General features: G+C 33.7%; 1 protein-coding gene and 1 non-coding gene across 11 annotated transcripts in view; both read right to left on the reverse strand.

Moving 5' to 3' along the window:
• Window positions 1-1,568: 1,568 nt before the first annotated feature.
• Window positions 1,569-19,370, reverse strand: part of COBLL1 (cordon-bleu WH2 repeat protein like 1) — a 160,247-nt gene continuing 142,445 nt past the window's right edge. For 6 of the 10 annotated variants that reach the window (XM_037745673.1, XM_017548156.2, XM_017548147.2 and 3 more), the window contains 5 exons: window positions 17,707-17,941; window positions 16,583-16,677; window positions 11,409-12,976; window positions 9,360-9,536; window positions 2,794-4,342 (listed from right to left, as the gene is read on the reverse strand). In XM_037745673.1, the coding sequence (XP_037601601.1) occupies window positions 3,890-4,342; window positions 9,360-9,536; window positions 11,409-12,976; window positions 16,583-16,677; window positions 17,707-17,941 (2,528 nt within the window). In that variant the 3' untranslated portion in view covers window positions 2,794-3,889. The other 4 variants (XM_017548177.2, XM_037745695.1, XM_017548163.2 and 1 more) reach the window with 2 other exon arrangements.
• Window positions 4,386-4,519, reverse strand: LOC119474178. Its single transcript, XR_005203469.1, has one exon. It is a non-coding gene; the product is annotated as a small nucleolar RNA SNORA70 (small nucleolar RNA).

Raw genomic sequence — 19,370 nt, forward strand, 5'->3', positions numbered from 1 at the left:
TTTTCAGTTTATAAAATAAAATACTACAAACACAATTGATGCCTCTTACAATGTAAATCTCAATTCAACCTTTCTTAGTTACCAGATAACCACCAGCAATTTTTTTTACATATACAGCCATAATTCATAGTATTTTGTATATTTATACTTTATATAAATGGTTTCATAAAACACATCTTATTCCACCACTCACTCTTGTCACTTGTTTCTGAGATGTATTCATGTGGACATGCATAGCTCTAGCTTGTTCAGTTTGACTGCTGTGTGGAAGTCTATCATATGAATATATGCATTAACAAAGTGGGGCACAGGTTAGGACCTCTTTCTGCTGTTTTATGCAAGCCTGCCATAAATATTTTTGTAGATGTTTCCTTATGCGTGTACATAAATACTTCTTTAAGGTAACACGGTAAGGAATGTTTAATTTTACTAGATATCACAGAACTGGTAGTTATGCTGGTGTATTTTCTTACCAACAGTTAAGCGTTCCCACTATTTGATGTTCTTGACAACACTTGCTATTTTGAAACTTATGTTTTTACTAATTTGATGTGGTAACTTCTCATGGTTTTTTTTGGTTTTTATTTTGAGATGGAGTCTCACTCTGTCACCTGCCTGGAGTGCAGTGGTGCAATCTTGGCTCACTGCAACCTCCATGTCCCAGGTGCAAGCGATTCTCCTGCCTCATCCTCCCAAGTAGCTGGGACTACAGATGCACACTACCACGCCTGGCTAATTTTTTGTATTTTTAGTAGAGACAGGGTTTCACCATATTGGCCAGGATAGCCTTGATCACTTGACCTCGTGATCTGCCCACTTTGACCTCCCAACGTGCTGGATTACAGGCATGAGCAACCACTCCTGGCCCCCTTCCCATGTTTTTAACTTGTATTTCCCTGATTTTCAGTGAAGAGTATTTTTTTTTTCCATGTAGGTTGGCCTTTTGAATTTCCTCTTGTAAGAATAGTGTGCTGATATTTCTATCGGGAAGACTTTTCATAAGTTGTAGAAACTTTTATATTTTCATAAATTAAGACTTTCTTATATATTAACATATTGAAAACATCTTACTTGTGGGTCATGTTTTAACTAAGTCTTCAATCCAACTCAAATATATTAAGGTTTAAATTAGGGATCCGAATTTATATTTTTACAAGTAGATAATTATACCAACACAATTAAAAAAAATTTACTCATTACTCTACTAGCTTATAACAACATAACTTAAGTATCTATATATGAGGGTCTCTCCAACTAATTCAAGGAAAACAGCAGGAACATTTAGCATTTAAGATGGCCATGCAATGTATCAGGAACTATGCTAGGCATTTCACATGCTTAGACCATCCATTTTGGAGTCAGAATACCAGGGCTTAAATGTATACTAGGGATCCCTGATAAATGGTACATCTGACAATTACTTGTCTGTTCACTGGCTAATAGATACGTATGCATCAGGTAAGGGAAATAAATATGCTAGTTGACACCAACTATATATATTTAAAATCATCCCAAATATAAAACTTGCTTTTATTAAATAGAAAAAAAAAATCCCAAAGAGGCAGATATTCCAGTAGTTAAAGTGAAAACAAATTTAATATCATCTTGTTTGAACAAAGCTTTTAGAATAAGTGAGTAATTAAATTCTTAAAGTAGGGACAGAACACCAACAGGCTCTAGACTCCAGAAGAGCTGTAAGCCAACAAATTAGGCATTGTTTTGCTTAACAGGTTTAGCTTCAATGTAAATATATATTATTATTTAGGATATTAGCATCTGAACTATATAATGACTATTTTATCATTTTACCTGAATTAAAGCCAGAATTTCTGGAACTTCTAAATAGTCTTTAAAGTTTTTTATATGGACATGAACTAACCCCTATTCCTCTCTACATATCAAATGTGAAATAATTGTCACAATATATCAACATTTTCACAGAAAGATTTTTAAGGCTTCTGGCACATAAAATGTGTAATTTCTATGTGACAATGTCATAATTATATACAGAAAATATTTAAAATTCTTGCAGAATTTAAGTTCTAAAGATTAAAAAAAAAACAAGAGTTCCATGTTAATAAAATATTAAAATACTATGAGCTTCCCATAAATTTGACAGTGATTTGTAATTACATAAAGAATACACAAGGCAAGTCTTTCACACTAAGTGATTCATCATTGAAAATAATTACTGAACTGAATATACTTATTTGATATCACTAGTTTTCTAAATCATTCTTTCAGCACAAAACAGGCTTTCATATAACTTATAAATATTTCCAATTGTAACACTGAGGCAGCAAATGTCAGATCTATGTTTGTCCTCGTTATATGTTATACAAATATAAGTCTATGAATCTAATACTTTTGTCTAAGTCACCATTGCAGAGAATATGTTGGTAAGTGAAATCAATACAAAGTGATTATTTTTCATTTGTAAAAAATGAAAATCATTTACACCTCATTTTAAAGTTCTAAAGCAGCATATTCAATTCTTAAGGCAAAAAAAGTTTAAAAAAATTATTATAAATTCTGGTAACTTTTCTTCTGGCATTAAAAGCCACAGCATAAATTCTCATATTTTAACAGATAATATATTAGTGTACATCTGAATATACATTTGCCAAAATGTTCCGTTAGTATGAAGTTGGTCTGAAGTGGAAGTGAAGTGCAGTGCAGTGTGGCAGGGTAAGATTTAACGGCCGTCCTGGGCATCAGTGGACATGGAATAATGGCTGAGTCTTGACCTTCCATTCACAGATATTGTATTTGATGGAATGGTAACCTAAGAGAAAGAAACAGACTTTGCACCCATCAATTTAAAATGGGACAGCTAATTTTCCATTTTCAACAGTTACCACATTTTAACATCTGCTTAATTGTAAATGCTAAGTATTTATTATTCAATAAATTATTAATAAGAAATAAAAGTTCATTTTACCATAAAATTTAAAAAAGAGAGAGTTGTTATTTTCACAACAAATAAGTTAAATATCCATTAACACATCTTAATCTTTACAAAATTACCAAATCAATACAAAGGACAAGAGAACAAACAGACTGGAAGCCAAGCTGCTAAAGAGCATTTTTAGCTAGATTAATTCTGTAATTCTGGTTCCCAAAAACTGCCCCTGAGAATGTATAAGGTGAATTCCACAAAACAATGAACTTTACATGTTTTGTACTGATGGTATAAATGAACGTGAAATTCCCCTCCCAATGACCCCCTATTTATTCAAAACAAAAAATACCAGCCCTTGGTTTTAAAAATGTTTCATATGAAGGATTTAAAAACTCAAATCTGTGATATTAAGCCAAATGATTGCAGACTAAAAGGAGGTTTTTTTCCCCCTAGTTAAGTAAACTCATAAGTTTCAAAATTCTACGGCAAAGTCTTCTATTCACACACGTTAAGTGAATAAAAACACTAAAACAAGAATTTTCTACATAGTGTGAAATTCCAGCTTTAGAAAAATGTAAAGTCATTTGGATTCTGAATAGTAAATATCTGTATTTTGAAATATCAAACCTACAATATAATGAAGATATTTTAAGACAGTTTAGATTATAATTTGACTAATTTAGATTCATAACCAAACACTACCATCTCACAAGAAGACAACTAGAGTACAAATGGCCACAGATTCTCCTATCAACAGAGTTAATTAGTTAAAAGGAAAATAAAATTGGCAAATTTAATTTGGATTTGGCTTCCTTGTGCTTCATTTCTTGCCTTTTACCAAATAAAGATTGGTCATCTAAACTAATGTATTTTCTAGACTCTGATGAACCCAGGATGGAGTAGAGTGGTTGACACTACACATCTGAAAGAAAATGGGTAAGAAGAAGAGTTGCCACCAGCAGAATGGAAAACTCATCTGCAGTCTGTTTAGTATGCCTGTGGGATTTCTTTCCACGTATAGCCAACAAATGACAGATTATGACTTTTTTTTTTAATTTTTTTGGACTGGAAGTAGAATTTATTGTTGAGTATTAGGAGGGGGCAGCACAGTGGAAGCCTTCTTGAGTGCAGGGTCCACCACTTGTGCAAAGGGTCACAATTGGGGATGTACTTGACCCCACAGCCATTTGGGATGAGCTGCTTCTCAGCCACCACGTCTTCAAATTCATCAGCATTGAACTTGGTGAAGCCCTTCTTCTTTGAGATGTGGATCTTTTGGCAGCCAGGGAACTTGAACTTGGCCCTGCTCAGGGCCTCTATCACATGCTCCTTGTTCTGCAGCTTAGTGCAGATGGACATGATAACTTGGCCAATGTGAACCCTGGCCACAGTGTCCTGGGGCTTTCCAAAGGCTCCTTGCATGCCTGTTTGGAGCCTACATTGGGGTAGTGCAAAGTCAGAGACATGAACATACATCTGGAAGGCCTGTCACCAAAGTCCCTTAGAGCAAACCATAAAAGAAACAGGCCACATACACTACCAAGGAACTTGCTGTTTGCAGCCACTGCACACTGGGCCCCATGAGGAAAGGAACTCACTCGGTTTAGTTGGCTGCAGAGGTAATGACTTTCATTGTGGAACTTTGGTCCCAAATGTTTCTGTGTACAAGAGAATTATTTTTGTAATTCTTGGCAAAATTGCAGCCCTCATAATTATTTATAAAGGAGAAAATTTATTTTAGGCATTTAGAAAACATACTGATGGCTCTAAATGTCTCCAGGTAAAATATGCTCATTGTAGCACCATATATAGAATCCAGTTAAATGTCTACCAATAAGGAACAAATAAGCTATGTTACATTCATAAACTCAAATACTATGTCATCTTAAAAAGAATAATATAGATACATAAGTAACAATTTAAAAACACTTCAAAGAGATGTTTGTTTATGAATGGATTTGCAGAGGATTCCACTTCGTAAATTAAATATGTTTATATACCCCACAATAGTGGTCTAGAAGCTTACAGAGGAATCTATCAAGAATGGCTATCTGTGCAGAAAAAAAACGACATCTTTATCATTTAAACACTTGTTTACTAAACTGTTAAACACAAGAAGACATCATTAGAATGCTAGTTTATAAATTCTGAGGGCAGATATCTTATTGATTTTAATGCCAGTTTATACCTATTTTATATCAATGTTTATTTTAGTGCCTGGCACAGTATAGTGCTCATATTTCTTAAATGGAATATGGTAACTTTTTACAAACTTTCATCAAGAAAAAAAAGGTATCACTTGAATGTTTTTGAATGAGGAACATATTACACTTATGATACAGATAACTTAAAAAACAACATTTAAGAACTTACTGCTGTGAATATCTACTAGTTGATTGTCTACTCTTGAAGTTTAAAGAATTTTTAGGAATTTCACATAATTTTCTTTTTTCCATAAGGATTGTAACTATGAAAATTTCTATAGTTTACATTTCTTTAAAAATGCAGAAGCTGTCAACCTGAAATTCTTTGGTTCTTCAAATTTAAACCAAGGAAATATGAATTTAAAAGAACAATTAAATAAACAAAACAAGCCAGCAAGATTCTGTGTGACTTACCCAGTTTTTTCCTTCCCTCCACTTTCTGTTGAATCAAACACAAATCTTACATTTGAAAAACACTTAATACATAGTGCTGAATATCAAAATATAATTTCATTGATTTACTTTCAGAGCTTACTTTTTCAAACCTATATTCTACTTGTAACAGGGTATTAACTTGAATTTTAGTAAATCAGAGACCATCAAGTACTGAAAGCCAACATTGTTCTTATGTCAACACAGGACAAGGGTAATGAATTAATCTGTCTTATTTTCTGTAAATAATTTGCTGATTCATATATAAACCTTAACATCACACAATTTATAACATACTGAGCTCAATTTATTATGCTTTACATGAAGAAAAGAAAGACTAATCTCTGTGACTATAGGTGGTTGAGTAAGGGTAAGGTATAAAAAAAAAATCCCTTCTGAAACATGAAACAAAAATGGCACATTTATGACTACATTTACACTACAGCAATCAACTAGATAATTATTCTAACGTGAACCAACCATTATAATGAAGGTTAATTGCTTGGGTACAAAGCAGAGCCATAAGACAAGCAGATACCTGAAGTTAAATTGAACATTTTAGTGCCAAGATATAGACAAACACAGAGCCAACTTTCTGATGAACAATCTAAACCTACTACCAAAATCACTGGAGAGTTTATTTGGCAATATAATTGTTGTTCTATAAAACAAATGTCAGAATTTAAAAGAAACTAGAAGAAATCTTCAATACAGAGCAGAAACACAGGACTTAAGCAAAGAGCACAAGAAATTTAGAGCCGGCCTGTGCCCATTTACTTCCTTTTGCAATTTTTTTGACACAGAATATATGTATAGAAAAATTTGCTAAATGTAAATATGCAACCCAGTGAAAAACAAACCTGCATACAATGCACCACTCCTGTCAAGAGAAAGAATGCCTCCAAGTTCCCTATTAATCTCCTTTTAAAATTTTGGTATTTTCTTCATCATAGATTTTTGCATTATTTTGGATATTTTTATTGCATTAAAATAAATAACATTTATCTGCTTACTTAGCTTTCTGATTCCTTCTTAAGTTGTGTGCATAGCTTACCTCAGTAAGCCCCCACCTACCTCTTTTCTTCTCTGGAGGTAAGCACTGTCATAAGTTTTGTAATTATTTCCTTGCTTTTTAAAAATAACTGCTGCTTATACATGCATCACTAAATAATATAAATCAGTTTTGTATGCTGTCAAACTTTACACATATATATTTTCATGTATTTTTTGTGTATACTGCTGCATTTTACTATATTTTGTCCATTTGATGGCTATATGACAGTCCATTATTTGAATATGCTGCTATTTATTCTACTAACTGGATATTAGGGTTATAGTTCTTTGGAGTTTTTTTTTTTTTTTTTTTTTTTTTTTTTTTTTTTTTTTTTTTTTTTTTTTTTTTTTTTTTGAGACGGAGTTTCACTCATGTTACCCAGGCTGGAGTGCAATGGCGCGATCTCGGCTCACCGCAACCTCCGCCTCCTGGGTTCAGGCAATTCTCCTGCCTCAGCCTCCTGAGTAGCTGGGATTACAGGCACACGCCACCATGCCCAGCTAATTTTTTGTACTTTTAGTAGAGATGGGGTTTCACCATGTTGACCAGGATGGTCTCGATCTCTTGACCTCATGATCCACCCGCCTCGGCCTCCCAAAGTGCTGGGATTACAGGCTTGAGCCACCGCGCCTGGCCTGGAGTTTTTATAAACAATATTCCATGAACATTCTTATGTGTGAGAGTCCTAGTATCCAATAAAAAAAATTTTTAGGGTATGTAACTAGAAGTGAAAAATGCTGGTCATGATGTTTGCATATTGTGAGCTTTACTAGATACTACATCCATTTTTCATGAAATGAGATGGATTATAGATGGGATTTTTATTTTAAAAAATTAGAATCTGGCACTATATATACTCAGAGTTATCAATAAGCTTCCACTGAAAGAGAGAAAATTTTAGATTCAACAGAACCTAAAGTAACTAGTTTTAAACAGGAAACAATTATAGGATCATCATTTAGTGGCCGATTTTTATGGTGATTCATATTCATCTCATTCTGGAAGCAATGAGAGTTTTCTGTGTGAAAGGACTGCCAAGTCAGGGCCCATAATACACCACGTATATAGCTGCTGGCCTGTATAATTCTGCTGGCTTTTTCCAACTTAATGCAGTTTTCTGCAATTAGTTCATTGAAACTGATGAATATCTTCACTGACCTAGTATAAAGACACTGCAAGCAGTTTCTGTGTAGTAACTTGGTTCTCCCATGGGCCTGATATGCCACTGTATCTCAGGATCAGGCTGTGAATGCACAGAAGACAGAGGCTTCATTTTATTCACTTTTGTGCTCTCAGTATCTAGTACAATACCTGTTACTTGTGTGCTTTAAAAATGCTTGCCAAATTTATTGAACTGAGAAACCAGTAGTGCTTGGTTTGAAACTCATCCTTAATTGACAAAATCAGAAAGAAAAATTTTTATAAGTGAGGATACATAATTTATTAACATGGGCATATATGCTCCTCTAAAAATATAAATTTGTCATGACCTACGAAAAACCAATTTCAATATTCAAATCTATACCGAATTGCTATGCTACTTGGCACCTAAAATCAGACTCTGCAAATAATTTACAAAATTCAAACCTAACCTCCTGAATTATTCCTTCCTGTTTCCTCCACTGTTGACAGCACCCAATATTTTGCCTTGTCTCCATGTTTGCCCAGACAGGAGTGCCAAGTCATCTGGGAGGGAATGGCTGTCACTCATAGCTCCTCACAAACACACTGAGGAAGTTGGCTTAAGCAGTCAAGTTTGGCCAATGTCGATATGGTTGAAAGACCCAGAAAGTCTTTCTCCGTTTTTTTTTCTATCTTAGTAGCATTCCTGTTCCTTTGCAGATTTAATTTCTGTTGAGTTCAATGTTTTGCTCAACAAGTCTCTTACTATTCTCTGAATGGATTTAAAAATAATCATCGAAGGAATTCTCAAAATGAAATGCCTCAGGAGTTCATGGAATGATAAGTACTTTCCTTGTCTTAGATGCTAAGGTGCTTTCAACCAGGACAATTAAGGGTAGAAGAGGACAGAGGTTTACGGAGAGGACTCCCTCTGAGGAGTCTAAGTGCTGATGTCCTGCTCAAAGCTTCACCACATCCTCTTCTCAGTGGATGAAGGAAACCCAAGGAGGAAATTCACCTGAAAAGAATTCCCTGTGATACTGTTGGGTGTTTTTCTTGAGAAAAAGCAGACTTCCTCTCTTGATGCTCTTCTACTCCAGTCTAGTAAGGAGGAGCTAGGCAACTTTGGCAGGGCATTACTAAGAGTTGAATTTTTGCATTATGTCTCATCTACATTCTCTAGATTTTCTCTACTTTCTTTGGTTTAACCTATAAATTCTTCCCTAAGTCCCACATATGGTAGTAACTAATCATGGCAAGAGCCATGACTACAAACTTGTAGGGTCCTATCACTGATTTACCTTTTTTAGAACAGTGAGGTATTTTCCAAAGAATCTTTCTTGAGGTGCTAACATAATCTCTTAAAATAAGAGTCTAGGGCATTCTCTATATAGTTATGTTAGAATGAACAAAACTCATGTTCTGCACCTGGCCCATGTTGTGGACAACAGACCTGACATATTTTTCAAGTATGTGTAAGACTCTGGAACTCTTTCATCTTATACTTCAAAAGTGACCTCTAACATAAAAGTTAACTTCTGGAACTCTATTTAGATTTACATGCTAGAAATTTTGTTTCCCTAAGTATTAGTTTGACAGTGGTGACAATAAACCCACGGTCACCCATGTGATAAAGAAGACTTACCCTTTTCAACTTGGCAGCAGCCTCTCCTGAACGGATTGCAGTCAGCAAACTCTGTCTCATCTGTTCTGGGTCAGAGCTTTGGAATGGTAAAGAACTTTGTCTCATAAGAGTGAATGATGGGCGATCAGTTGGAGTTGGTATTTGAGAATTCTGTTCATTATGTGCAGAGTTATTTTCCTACAAAAATAAATGTGAAATATTTATATGAATACCAAGAAAAGAATGGGCCATTTTTTTTTGCTAAACATTTTCATCATCAGTAGTTCTTTTAACCATTTGCCATACTGGTGTTTCAGACACAGCTCTGTTTCCTCACCCACTGAATTATCTCTGCTGCCAGGGCTAAGCTGAAGATGAGGGTATTATTTTCTTTTGAACTCAGGAAGCCAAAGAAGAAAGGTGGCACCTCTCTTTGCTTCATATAGTGGTAGTTTTATTGTGCTTGAGTTAAATACTGCTGACTTCACCAATACACAAAATTGGCTAGAAAAGCCAAATTAAGATTTTTAAAAATTCTACAAACTAGAAAATGACCCGTTATCATGGTTTCAACATTCTAGACTGTGAAATTATTATTTTTAAATGAACAAGGCAGTCAAATAGACAATGTCATATTTGTGGAATCTAATATCTCTTCTAATAAAGGAATACAAATTACTATGCTACACTTAGTAGCTTATTTTGTGTTTCTGGAAGTCACAGGGACTAAGTGCTAACCATGTTTTATTTCTGGAATGAAAATCAATATATAAAAATTAGGAACATCCAAACCGAAGAATCAAAAATTTAATTAAGCTTCTCAGGAAGGAATATTTAGTAACTGACGTAAGTGGCATATGTTATCAAGTAATGTTAAATGTCTTTTTCAGCCTGCCAAATACATAACTTTACCAAAAAATGAGCTAAATGGGGCTCAGGCAATGACTCAAAAGTTTTTACTATCTAAACCAGGCTTCCATTGTTTAGGAATGTTATTCTATTCCAAGAAAAGTCACAGGCTTTGTACTCAAGTAAATAATTAATCTCTATATCATACTTCTATTCCTGATACTATACCAAAATAATAAACGTAAATGTAAAAATACATGAACAAATATTCCCTAAGATAAATATTGTTATGCAATTATGGAAAAATATTTATTTGGAAATATGGTTAACATTCTTTTGCTTTAGGAATGTTTGAAAAAGTAATATTCAATACTTCTGGAACTGTCACACGAATACGAACGTACTCTTTAAACAATAACAGAGTAAGAGTACCCACAGTATTTCTTTAAAATTGCATGAGGATTATCATAAATCATGCTGTGAATATCATCTTCTCTTTTGACTCTATTATCTGAAGCTAGCAAAATACAACATTTAGTTGACCAAACACTAAGTCAACAACACTCCTTTTTGGTAAATATTTAAGGTTAGGTAGTGGCTAGATAACATTTTGGTCAACATACATATTATAGTTCAAAGTTGATGGTGAATTAACAAAATGGAGAATTAAGAAAATTACATATTAAAAGTCTGCTTTCAATTTATTTATATGTGAAAATGTACAATATATGCAAGCTGGCATTGAGTGTATATGATGGAAACCACATAGCTGAGAGATGCTTAGTTATTTTGTCTAGTCTCTGATACTGTTATCTTTCCATTTCCTTAAGACTATTTCTTTTGCTATTATACAGTAATATAAAACTGGAGAATAAACCAGAGGACTTAGACAAGTTAAAAACACATTAAGATAACACAGAAATATAGAACCATAAACTAGTAAGTATATCACAGAAATGAATGAGCAAAGAAACTTTATAACATTTGCTAATGACACTATTATATGATGACCTTATAGCAATACCTCAACAAGTTATGTAAGTTATAACTGTGAGTGAAATCAGATTTTGTGTATTACCACGCTCTTCACTACAATAGCTTAATTTCAGATTAATATGAGTTCGGAGTTAAGTAGCACACAAATATATAAACATGCTTGTTAACCCCCATTAAACCATGTTGTTAAATTTGAATACTTATATTTAAAAAGGTTACATTTACCTTATCAGTCACACCAAGTTGTGGGATGTCCACAAATTTATTTACAGAATGAGTCTTCCCTTCCTCTGTGTTAGCTGGAGGTTGAACCGATGCACTGGCACTACATGACTCAGTACGTTCTTTACTGAAAGACTGTGACCTTTTCACTACAGCGAGAGCAAACGGTGAAGGACCAGAACTTGAGTATGGTCGTGGGGCACCAAAAGTTTTCAGAGTCTTCAGGTTTTGTGCGGATACCTGACTAGCAGGAATTGTCACAGGTTTCGGAGCTATGGGAGGAGGAGAGGCTTCATCAGGCTTCTGACTGATGACATCATCAGTTTTTTCAACAAGGGGTTGTGGAACAGAGTGAGCTGTTTTACTTAAGGGAGAAATAGTTTGCTCCGGAGAAGGCAGCATATTCCTTTCTGCCTCTTTATTTATCAGTTCTTTTGGAGCAGGATTAGGGGCAGCATGGACACTCTTGGCAGCTGCAGAGGTCACATAGTGACCAGATACTCTCTTCTGCATCTGCAAGAAAAAGGAACTGGGTTTGGCCTGGGGATTTGAAGCTCGAGATTTAAATTTTGATTCCAAAATATTGTTTATGTCTTCCAAATTTGGTGCAAAAGGAGCAGTGCCAGTGTCTCTTGTCATTTTGGGAGTAGGTTTCAGAGGACTAACCATGGCACCAACAGGTGAGCTCATAGAACTGTGTACCTGATGCTCTGTTCTCAGGTTTGGCTTCGGTTTAAGGTCTGGCAGTGGCCCTTTTGAGCCTTCAGAAATAGCAGAATCTTCTGTTTGGATGGCAGTTTCTTTCACATTCTCATGAGTGTGCTTTTTCCCTAAATTATGTATGTCCTGATCATCTTTATACCCTATGGCTTCTGATTGCCAGTCTTTCAGTATTTCCAAGGATTTGGGAGGCACTATTTTATAAGTAGTCATTCCAATTTTGGGTATATACTCTCGTGTAATTTCATTTGAAGGTTTTGGCTTGGGATTGTAGTCCTGTCTATAAAGTGGATAATTCTTTAGGTAAGAAGCAGTTGAATATTTATCAATTCTATCAATAGAAGGCAAAAGATCATCATTACCATGTGCACAAATTGGATCTTTTATGGTAAACGGATCTTCTGAATGTATAATTAGGGTGCCTTGGCTCCTGAATTCCCTTGAGGTATCTACAGAATCTTGTGAACTTAAGGATGAGTGTTGAGTTGATATGTTATTTGAAGTTTGCACACTTTCTTCAACTTTGGAGTCAGACAAATTATGATCTTGGTGTTTCCCATCAAAACTGTTACAAGAAGGGGTTGTTTGAATTGCCACATCTTGCATTTTTGTCTTTTCTGCACTGGGTTGATTCAGTTTTTGATCTGGTACTGATGAAGCTGCTAGATGGTTTTCCTTGTAACTTATAGAAGTATCAGTTTCATGTGCCTGAAAGTTTGATGGTCCCTCCACTTCCATATCAATGTCGTTATTTTTGGCAACACCTCCTACGCTGATTTCTGTTTTCTTCACTTCATTTTTCATATTTTCTTCTGTGTTCTTTGGAAAGACAATTATTTCATTTTGAACTATTGAGAGAGAAAAAGATCAAGTTAAATATATGAAAAAAGTAGAAAACCTCAAGTTTTTAATGCCTACTTTATCCAACCCGAAATAGTTTAAATTCTACAGATAATTTTCAATTCACTGAGTTTATAAAGGCAGGTAGTAACATACAAAGAAAACAATAGGAGCTTTAGATTCATATGGAGTGAAGTTTGGAACCCTTGGCTTAACTAGTGTGGCCACAACATGCTAATTATCCCCTTTGAGCCTTTTTGCTCAGACATAAAAAGGTGAAAATGTTTGTTGTATTATGTATGTATCATTTAGATAGCATGCTTACTAGTATATTGACCAGAATAAATACTCCATAGAAGGTAGCTGTGCTGCTTTTTAGAAGTAAAAAAATATTTCATTGTTCATAATGACAAAAAATAGAAACTGACAAATTCAAAAATTGTATTTTTTCTCTTTTGTTTTCTATTTTGACTGTCTTTTCTATAGCCCCTAGCATATTTATATTTTCCTACCTAACATTAAAAAGAAAAAAATCCCAGCAAATGTAGTCAGTTTTAATGAAGGCCTATAATAGAAAACATTAACTTCAAGATTTACAGTAAAAACAGAATCTCAGTTGATTCTCTTGTTAATTAGATATCCTTCCTGAAGACTGTTAGAGGACTTTGCTTTTAGTTATAACATGGGTGATTTCAATGACATGAAATCAGTCTTATTGGTTTAGATTTTTCTCTGCTGGAAATAGGCATCATTATTCTAGAGTCAGAATCAAAATCAAAGTAAAGAAAATAACCTTCCTCTTCCTTGCACTACTTTTCCTCTTGATTCTAATTCAGACCTCTTGAAAACAAAAATCATTTGCCAGTGTCTAGGTTAACAGAGCAACAGCTTCCAGTCAACAACATGATGGCAAAGCAGTCAACGACATGATGGCAAAGTTTCTTTCTGCAGGAGGCATGCAGAAGGAAACACAGGCTTTGGTGTCTGCACCACGTGCCTAGGACTGAATTAAGTTATTCCTGTGCTCCTCTGTTCAAATTCCCTAAAGAATCATGCCTCCTGCACGACCACTGTGCTTATCTTCAAAACCCTACCGGCCTTTTCAGATATGGCAACAATTTGCACAGCACAGTTAAATGTAAGCCTTGGGAGTCAAATTGTGAAAGTATGTCAAGTGTTTCTCTATAGTTTTATCATTACCCACTTTTACCTATAGGGATGAGATGAAGCACACTGCCTGAAATGTAAAGAGTTACACTGTATAATTCATCTTTTAAAAAAAGAAAAAGAAAAAGAGATATCCATGAAGAAAAATATCACGTCAGGTAAATTTGTATACAAACAATTTTTTAAAATATCTTCACATTTTTAAACTCTGCCTGACTGCATAGTTATTTGGTTGTGGCAGTTAATTAATATTCCATATTGTGTTGTAAGATTCCTATATTAAACATGTAATTTTAAAATGCAACTCATTTTTATTCTTTCCAGATAAAAATGCAACTGAGTATCAGAATATGTATCATCTACCTAGCTGAATTCTTTACTTAATGAGCAATTATTGTTAACCCTTTTGATTTACAAGATTAAAGACTCGTGCTCTTAGAAACTATAGAAGAGGCATATTTCTGCCTCTGCTCTCAATTTACTTGATTAATAAGCATTTTTCAATGTTTATATATGAAAACGCTATTCTGAACACTGTTATGAGCATGGAAGAATTTAAGAAACAGTTCCTGGCAGCAGGAAATAAGTCTAAATCTATTTCCTTCTTTATTTCTAATTTTCCACTGAATATATGTATTTCCCAATTCACACAACACAAACATTTTCCAAAAGAAAAGTCAATCTTTGTAAACATTTATTTAAATTAAACCCCTTTCTGAAACCCTAATTTATTGGTTTTAGAATTATAAGTCTCTGTTTTTCGTATTTTTGGTGGGTTATACCTACTTTACCGTTGTCTAACTCTGAATTTCTTCTCAACATTTCATGATTATTTCCAATGATTGGCAGTCCTGGAAACCCAGAATCTATCCTCATATACAACTGACAATGATGTTAACCAAGTGTTTATGAATGACTAGATCATTTTCCAAGGACGGCCAGCAGAGGGAGAAGGTATCTTTTATACTATAGTGACCCTCTACTCAAAACTGACCCTGACATTGACAACCTTACAAGACGGTGATTTAGATAAGAATAGGCAAAAAGGAAAACAGAATAAAGCTACTTTAAGAATAATAGACAATAGTTAACGTTAAAAAAACAACTAGAGTTGACAAACGTCTTAGCCAAACAAACCACGTGCAAATCAAAATACTATGTATATATACTTGTGACTTTGGCACCAATTTGACCACAAAAATCTTAGCAAAATGATTCAACTTGACTGTTGTTTTAAAGAGAAAGAAGTGGCTTTTAAATCATAATTTCTCAATAGAAATGCTATTGCCATCATAGTACATGCTGTGAAAAACTTACTCAAGAGAAAGAGAATGAAGAAATTATTTGCTTTTAGACCTTCTCAATATATCTCACAATGGTATTGAATGTGAGAGAAAATGAATCAGAAGCATACATATTCAAGTTAATGAACACATACCACACACATAAAATTATATATATATATATATATATATATATATATATGTATATAATATTTATATATGGCATTGGGATTATCTATGTCTTATTCAAATATGAATACTATATTCCTATGTTTTCTGAATATCTTAACCTAGTTTTGTATACTAACATAAAAGATTAGACTGAGAATTCATAAGCCACTTCCTTCTTATCTCCTTAAAACACCTTTGTGCATTCCTTGAATTTTCTATTTGCATAGGATTGCTTTTCTGAAATTCAATACTAAGTAATATTTTATGAGTATCTCAGTATTCTGCTCAGTGCCACGAGCAATGCAAAGTATTTTTCGCATCCAAGACTGCCTGATTTAGTTGAGGAATCATAAATATAGAACCACAAACCTTCTAATAATCAATTAAAGAAAATAAAATGATATAATTTGGATAAAAACTGAATGGGTAAAATAGATGAAAAATTGTCTTCCAGGCAAAGACAACATGAATATAGGCCTTACAATATAGAAATGAGCAAATGACATTATGAGAAAAAATATGTTGTGTTGATTTGGGGATGGGAACTGGGAAACAGTGGTAAACAAAGTTATATCATTAGACGATTTGGGCCTTGAAAATCAGGAAGAAAAGTTTCATTTAAGAAAGTTAGACAGAAAAAAAAAAAGGAGATCACAAATAGATACGCAGAGGAAACATTTTTAAGATCCAAAGTCTAAATTAGATAATTTCTATGTTTTAACCACAAGTAGTACACATGGTCTTAAGAGCACACTTTGGAGCAATATTGCCTGAGTTTAAACCCTAGTAGTTGTGAGACCTCAGGTGAATTATTTAACATCTCTGTGGCATAATCATCTGTAAAATGGGACTACAAATATTAGTACCCATAATATTCACAAATGAGGTAGGTATTAAATGAGTTACAGGAGATTAAATGAGTTAATATATACAAAAAGTGTTAGGTATTTTCCCTGGCATGTAATAAAGTGCTGGCTATTAATTTACATAACTCACCATTCTCTTGGTTTGGGCCCAATGACTTCAAGTTTCTTAGGCTGTCAACTACCTTCTTTTCATTGCTTGTATCATATGCTACACTGTGTGGTTCTCTGGAAGATATGACACAGTATGTTATATGCTGATACTATTGAAATGCACACACACAGAGTCACACACACACACACACACGATGAGAAAACAGGCAATAATTTCCAAAGACAGATGGACTAAAATAATTATCTATTTCTGCCAAGCATCGGAGATTTAACAGCAGAGGAAAAATATAACTGAGAAGAAATGCTGCTATGAAACATTTGTTTTCATATGGTGGTCCCATTAAAAAGAAAGATGTAAGATGCTTGGTAAAATCGACACTTTTCCAAAATAGTGGCTTTATTTTGTTATTATCAGTGATTTGCCTTTTAAAGAAAAAGGAAATTAAATGAAACATTTTAGTTTTACATCTGGGAAGGTCAACTATATAAATCAGAATGCAGATTGACCTCACTGATCTTTTATTCCCTTTGGTGATAGAACGGTTTAATAAGGAGACAATCTCATGCAAGTTATAGTAAACCTCTGACATATATGGTTTATTTTGCTTGGTTGATTTCACCTTAATCATGGTGTTGCATTTCAAACCTAGGTGGAATAAACTATAGCTGTCCATTTCTAGAATCATTCATGTAGAAAGTATGTTCTCTGTTTCATAAAGTTGACTGCAAAGATAATACTCGTGATTTAACATCATGCTCTAATATGCAGAATTGTTTTCATATGCCAGTCAGTGAAAATCCTCCAGGAATACTTGGTAAATATTGAAAATTAAATATTACATTTAGGTCACAGAGATAATAAGCAAAACATACACAAACACAAACTTTCCATTTTTAATCACACAAATTAACTATTTCTCATGGTTTATCTGATGCATGGATATTAGAACTATCACATTTGAGTTTCTTTGAACATATTTACAGCAAACAAGTATTTCATTAATAAACATTTTCATAATGGTAAAAGGGATAAAGTCAAAACCAAAGGGCTGGCTGTATTTATGTTTAAAATATCAGATCTATGTCTCAGAAGACTAGTATTAGTTAAACCGCCACCAACACTCCAGCACAGAGACTACTTACTCTCCATCTGTGCTTCTAGTTTCTTGTTTTTCTTCCTTGGAGTTTTGTGAGAACTCTCCACCATCATTGCCAAGGGCTGGGTCAGGATCATTTTTCAGTGTATTTATTGTATCAGCAGATACAAAAGGAATATCTTGTGACTTCGCACAAATATTTTCAGCTTCTACTTTAGGCACTTCACTCAGTTCCTCCTTTTCATCTATCTCTTCAAGGCTGTAATCAGAGCTTATTCCAGCTACAAAGAAATGCAGATATAATCCTAAATATTAATTTGCCTCATTCATCCTATGCAATTCTGGCAAGGAAAGAATTTTGAAAAATAATAATTAGCTAGACTCTTTTAAGTTCTGCTTCAAAAATAATAGTGAAGTTCTTTCTCCTGGTGAGTAATCACGTTAACATGAAACTAGATTATCTCAGACTCATAATTCTCAAAACAATTTGCTATCACTCTAGGTTTTATTCATGGTAGAAACAAACGGTTATTTAATCTCATAAACTTCAAGCTAAATATTTCCTTTAAGAAATATCTTTCAACTGGATGATTTTTACACTCATCCAACAACTAATAGTGCAAATTAAATGCAAATTAATAATTTTAAAAATGAAAATGAAAAGCACATGAGATTTCTGTATTGTCTACAAGGGCACCCATAAAATTTGACTCAATAGTTATTAGTACCAACTATACTCGATAATTAATTGAGCCGCCTTTAAAAATACTGAGCCTCACACCCTATTCCACAACATCAGAATCTCTGAAGGGTGGGGCAAGGGACTTTTAAGCCTACTTAAATGATTCTACTATGCAATCAGAGTTAAAAGCCACTGACCTAGATGCTTAATATAATTTTTAAAAATACAAATAAAGCAAGTATTAGACAATGAAAATTAAGTTTTATTCCTACCCAGTTTGATTCTCAGAGGCATCTTGCTTTAACAGTTTTTCCTATATGTTCTGAGAAAGTGTAATATACATGCATATGCTGATAACCATACCCACGTTTCCTTTTCTTTTGTTAGTTTCTTTTTGATAGTTTATTTAATATAAATGGAAGCATACTGTAGCCACCTAGCTTTTTTCTACACTTACAATATCTTAAATATCATACATATTTATACATATGTGTGCATACATAAATATTTTCAATAGCTGTAGTTAATATTTCATTATATAAAAAATATGTTTTATCACCAACAACCAATAGCCAGCAGGGTAAAAGAGAAGGAGGCATCCCTAGCAGTTAATGTTCATGCTTATTGACAAGATTAGCTGTGAAAGTAAATGCAAGCCAAAGAGTGAGGTTTTGGACTTTTGCTAAATATAATTAAACATTTCTATGTACACCACAGTATCTGAATGAAATTTAATTTTATCATAAGGCTGGGGGTGGCGGGAGGGGCAGGGTGGGGAGGTGATATAGCATCAGATTATAGTAATCAGCACATCTACAAAATTTAAAATTTTAACATAATTGAATATTTAAAGTACTTAAAATGTATTTTTAAAATTTTATCCCTAGGCACATAGACAGAAAAGTGTGCCATTTGTGCTCTTTGAGAAATTAATATGGCAAATTTTAATGGTATTTTTGTCATTAATAAAAATAGATTACTCAATAAAAAAAATCTTAAAATTTAGGTTTAAGTAAATTTTCAAATGT

The sequence above is a fragment of the Cebus imitator genome, unplaced genomic scaffold (genome assembly GCF_001604975.1).
Source record: "Cebus imitator isolate Cc_AM_T3 unplaced genomic scaffold, Cebus_imitator-1.0 Scaffold10, whole genome shotgun sequence".
NCBI lineage: Eukaryota > Metazoa > Chordata > Mammalia > Primates > Cebidae > Cebus > Cebus imitator.